Raw genomic sequence first — 5,230 nt, 5'->3', positions numbered from 1 at the left:
TTATTTAATTATGCGAAGATAAATGCGATGCGTGTGCGTAAGACGGTAAAAAATGCTGAAATGATAATTATGACAATACTAGTAATAATAATAAAAAATAGTAACAAATAATAATAATAATAATAATAATAATAGTAACAATAATGGTAGTAAAGACGGTAGTAAATGACAGGATAATGAAATGCCGGTATTAATAAAAGCTAATTATAGTAAAAATGCAGATAATTATTTTTTAAAGTTGCCAAAATATTAGAAGCGAAAAATAGGTATTTTGGAGGAAAGGTGGGACAAAATTGGGTGTCAACAAACACAATGACTTCTAGAATGATGGGATTTGAAAGCCTTAAGGGATTCTATTCTCAAGATCCCGACTTTAAGGCAATTTTTGAGGAGTTGACCCAAGGGAGGACGGTTGATATGTTCCAACTTGTTGATGGGTTATTATTCAAGGATGGTAGAGTTTGTGTCCCAATGAGCTCATGGAGAGAGTTGTTCGTCAAGGAAGCACATAGTGGTGGAATGATGGGCCATTTTGGAGTGGCCAAGACACTTGATATTTTGGGTGAGCAATTCTATTGGCCTAAGATGCGACATGATGTTGAAAAACTATGTGGTCAATGTTTGGAATGCAAACGAGCCAAGTCCAAGACTCAGCCCCAAGGTATGTATACTTCCCTTCCTACCCCTATTGGTCCTTGGATAGATATTTCTATGGATTTTGTGTTGGGGCTTCCAAGAACCAAAATGGGTCATGATAGCATTTTTGTTGTGATAGATAGGTTCTCAAAAATGTCTCATTTTATACCATGCCATAAATGTGATGATGCGTCTCATGTAGCATCCCTGTTTGTGAATCATGTTCTTAAGTTGCATGGAGTTCCCCGCACTATTGTTAGTGATAGGGATTCTAAGTTTCTTAATCACTTTTGGAAGAGTCTTTGGGATACACTTGGTGCCAAGCTCATGTTCTCTACTTCTTGCCACCCTCAAACGGATGGCCAAACCGAAGTAGTGAATATGACCCTAGGGAGTATGCTTAGATGTATGATTAGAGGAAAGCCCACTTCTTGGGAGGACCGTTTACCTTTGATTAAGTTTGCTTACAATCGGTTCCTCCATTCCTCTATTGGCATGACTCCATTTGAAGTATGTTATGGCTTTAATCGTTTTATTCATTTAACCTTAACCCCTTTGGCTAGTGATGTTGTTGTGAGTTTAGATGCGAAGCAAAGGGCGGCCGAAATGATGAAAATCCATGCCAAGGTAAAGGAGAGCATTGACAAGGTCAACACCAAGGTAGCCAAGAGACAAAATCATGGGAGAAGAAAGGTGGACTTCTAACCCGATGATTGGGTTTGGGTTCACTTCCGAAAAGAAAGGCTCCCGCAAATGCGAAAAGGGAAATTGAGCCCAAGGGGAGATGGACCATTCAAAGTGCTTGAAAAGATCAATGACAATGCCTACAAGATCGACTTGCCAAGTGAGTATAATGTTCATAATGTTTTCAATGTGAGTGATGTTTCCTCTTGTGTTGTAGGTATGCCCTTAGATTCAAGGAGGAAGCTTCTCCAAGAAGGGGAGGATGATATGAACCCAACAAGCACAAGGCCTTTCACTGGAAGTCAAGCAAGAGAAATTCAAGAGTTGCAAGCCTTGTTCATGAAGAAAGATGCCCTAGAGGAGATTGGAGAGAAGACTTCGCGGATTTACAATGTTTGGGAGTTGGCATTGGAAGAGTTGCAAAGTGGCTAGAAGCGCAAAATGGCTAAAAGTGCAACTATGGGGCTAAGATTGCAATTGGAGGTCATACTTGCAAGTTATGGGGTTAGAATGACAATTGGAGGTCATAATCGCAAGTTATGAAGCTTTGGATGCAATTGAAGACCCATATGGGTATTTTTGGAAAAGAGCCACTTTAGGGCCTTTTGGTGTAATAGGCATTAGTATAAATAGTTCTTTTAATCCATTTGGAAGACTTAGCTTGGATATTGTGTGAACTTATATTTTGAGAGATTTAGTTAATAGATAGTTTGTTTGGTTGATTATTGACTAAGTGTAATTTCTTAGTTGTGCATTGAATTGCAAATTCCATTGAATTCATATTAGGTTACTCATTTGTGGAATCATTTGAGTCCTTCCTTGAGTTCAAATTGCTTAGGTTCTTAGGGTTGAAGCAAATTGGAAGGGATTGGGTTTGATATACCCAATTTTGTCCATAGATTTACTATCCTTTGGGTCTAGATATCCTTTTATCTTCTCATTTTCAATTTCCCCAAGTTCCTTTTTATTTCTTTTGTTGTTTTTGAATTCTTAGAGTTTCCTTAGGTTGAATCTTATCAGAGAAGGAGAAGTAATATGGAGCGGGATCCAAAATGTACACTTGTTAATTAATGAAATCCTCACACAAATATGACATGACATGCCTCACCCACCATAAAAAATTTCAATAGGAAGCCTCACCCATCATAAAAAATTTCTGAAGTTAGTAGATATCTTTATTCTTATATAATTTAAAATTCTCTTATTGGATATATACTTATATTCTTAGTAGACTCAGTTTTTTAGGATCATCATGATTGATTTCTTTCCGCTAGTGTGATCTAAATTATATTTTTTGTTTAACATTATTTTACATTATCGTAAAATATAGTAGGATGAATCTCTATTCTTGTTGTCTTTCATGTTTTCTTAATTCATCATCTTTTAAGTCAGTAAAAATGTCTAGAGGATTTTTGCCAAAGTCCTACACAAGTATACATAGTAGCGTGTTCTATCTTTTATTAGTGTCTTTTACTTCTTTTTTTTTAATTTCAAAAATTAACCGAACCGTACCGATACTGAAGAGAAACCGAGATGATGAGACGGTTTCAAAAAATCTACTTTGATTATAAAAAATAAATATCCAAAAGAATAATATGATATAAATTTTATAAAATAACAGCCCAACACCCCACTACTAACTTTCCAATCTAAAATATACACAGATATTATTTTGAAAAATCGAACTCACCTATCACCCACCTTTTTAAACTCTCCCATTACCTAATGACCTATTTAATTAATTGTCATCCCAATAAAGTAGACCCACCACTGTTTTATAGTAACAAAATTATATTGCTGAGGTAGACAGAAAAACATATTAGTATACTTTATATATTTAATCAATCAAGTTTAGTCTTAAATATAACTTAATCAATACAAATTTCTTCTTCTTTAGGCTTTCTTTATTGTGTACCGTGTTGTTTGGGGGCACCTCATCAGATGTGTTGGATATATCATACTAGTTCACAAATTTAGTTTATATATATCCTTATCCAAAAATATGACAAATTTAGTACAATAAATTAATTGTATGATTGCATCCTGTCATTTTATTTTATTTTATTATTACTGTACCTAGTACAGATCGAAACAACAAAAGTGGTCATCATATATTCATATTGCATCATCACTACTCTCTTTTTGTGGCATCATATTGCATATAGTATCATTTAAAAAGTCCGCATGCATGTGTCGTCAGACAATTCAACTATTGGTACTCAAAATATAATTTGCTCTTTTCATTCAGCCATTCTTACAGTAAGTGTAGTTTTAGGCTCGTCTGTTTATAAATAGCTAGCTAGTATAACTACTTAGGCAAAGAAATAAGAAACCAAAGAGGGTCATTGGGAAAATGGCGATGGAATCAGGACCCTTGGTATTATTCTACCCCAAACATCAAGTAGATACCATTCCGAATGGACCTAAAAATTTATCTGAAATTCTAGAGATCTCTTTCTTAAAAACTTTAGTTTCTTACTATCCATGGGCAGAACGCCTAAAAAATAATGCCACTGTGGAATGTAATGATAATGGAGCTGAATTTTTAGAAGTTCAAGTTAGTTCTCCCATGGATGAAGTTCTTCATCACTCATATTCAAGTATTAAGGATATAGCCACATTTCCACAAGGTGTACCTTGGGCCCGTGACTGTTTGGTCCATCCTAGTTGGGCTTTAGCCACAGCCCAACTTAGCCATTTTGAGTGCTGAGGAATAGCAATCAGTGTTTGCTTGTCACACAAGGTGGGAGATGGATGTAGTGTCTACTGGTTCTAAGGGACTGGGCGGCGTTAACACGCGATCCCAACCATATCCTATTATCTCCATACTTTGTCCAGGATTCTATAATACCTTCACCATCAGATTACGGTCCTCTTGTTTCCCCGGTGAGTAAAATAAAACAAGAATGTGTAGAGAAGACTTTTGATTTTTCTGCCTCGAAGCTAAGTGCCCTCCAAGCCTTAGTTGAATCTGAGGCAATACAATATCCCACGAGGAACGAGGTTGTCAATGCACTTGTTTACAAATGTGCTGCTAACGCGGCTTCTTCAGCCAACCCTCATCAGTTGGTCCAGTATATGAATATTCGAGAAAGTACTTCACCTCCACTACCGCCAACCTCCATTGGGAATATTCTAACCGTCTTCTCCACACCAATTCATAAAGGAGACCTCGGGTTGGCAAAAATAGTTGCTGATATAAGAAAGTCCAAAAATAATTGTAGTACTACGCGTAACAACGAACATAATGAGTGGGTTTCCGAGATACTAAATGCATATAGTACGGGAAAAGGGACATTCCACCAAAGGGATTGTGATGTGTATATTTCAACTAGTCTATGTAAGTACCCTTTTCAAGAATTAGATTTTGGATGGGGTAAGCCAAGTAGAGCACGCTTAGGAGGACATTCGATAAGCAAGTATTTTGCGTTGATGAATACTCATGATGGAGGAATACATGTGTCTGTTCACTTGACTGAAAAAGAAATGTCTATCTTTGAGAATGATAAGCATCTTCTCCAGTTTGCTACTCCTGATCAACAACAGTAATTATGAAAAGAACGTGCCAAGGAGCTAAGCTTATTTCAGGTCTCTTTAATTTCCCAATTCAAATGTATTACAAGCTGCATCAGTTTCATTCTGTACTTGTGTTATTTGTTTCTTTTAGAACAATGAAGTAATTAATATTTAGTTCTACCTGGTATTAATGGTCTGTCTCCAGTAATCGGGCACCTGTCTTCTATTCTCTTACCATTCTGCAAATGGATAATTATATACATTTGATTTTGGATTACTTTTCTAATTCTCCAAATAAAAGACAAATTAAAAGATAGAAAAAAAAATGGAAAGTAATTCAGTTTCGTTTCTTAGTGTCTAAAACTTGTGAAAACTAAGTTTTAAACAATGATCG

The 5,230-nt window shown here is 36.0% G+C and overlaps 1 protein-coding gene across 1 annotated transcript; it reads left to right on the top strand.

The window, feature by feature from the left end:
• Positions 1-1,389: 1,389 nt before the first annotated feature.
• LOC132615257 (acyltransferase Pun1-like) lies at positions 1,390-4,869 on the top strand. Its single transcript, XM_060329826.1, has 3 exons — positions 1,390-1,537; positions 3,792-3,877; positions 4,159-4,869. Exons 1-3 carry the CDS (start codon positions 1,390-1,392, stop codon positions 4,867-4,869), a joined length of 945 nt encoding a protein of 314 aa, XP_060185809.1.
• Positions 4,870-5,230: the final 361 nt, after the last annotated feature.

The sequence above is a fragment of the Lycium barbarum genome, chromosome 1, assembly GCF_019175385.1.
Source record: "Lycium barbarum isolate Lr01 chromosome 1, ASM1917538v2, whole genome shotgun sequence".
In the NCBI taxonomy this organism is placed as follows: Eukaryota; Viridiplantae; Streptophyta; class Magnoliopsida; order Solanales; family Solanaceae; genus Lycium; species Lycium barbarum.
Note: the sequence above shows the minus strand (reverse complement) of the source record. Positions and strands in the feature narration are given on the sequence as shown.

What these genes read in the sequence shown, in the direction of transcription:
- LOC132615257 (XM_060329826.1), top strand. Translation starts at nt 1,390, where the DNA reads ATGCGAAAAGGGAAATTGAGCCCAAGGGGAGATGGACCATTCAAAGTG. An exon ending in TGTTTCCTCTTGTGTTGTAG is followed by an intron (nt 1,538 to 3,791) that starts GTATGCCCTTAG and finishes TAAAAACTTTAG; the next exon opens with TTTCTTACTATCCATGGGCA. An exon ending in CTGAATTTTTAGAAGTTCAA is followed by an intron (nt 3,878 to 4,158) that starts GTTAGTTCTCCC and finishes TACTTTGTCCAG; the next exon opens with GATTCTATAATACCTTCACC.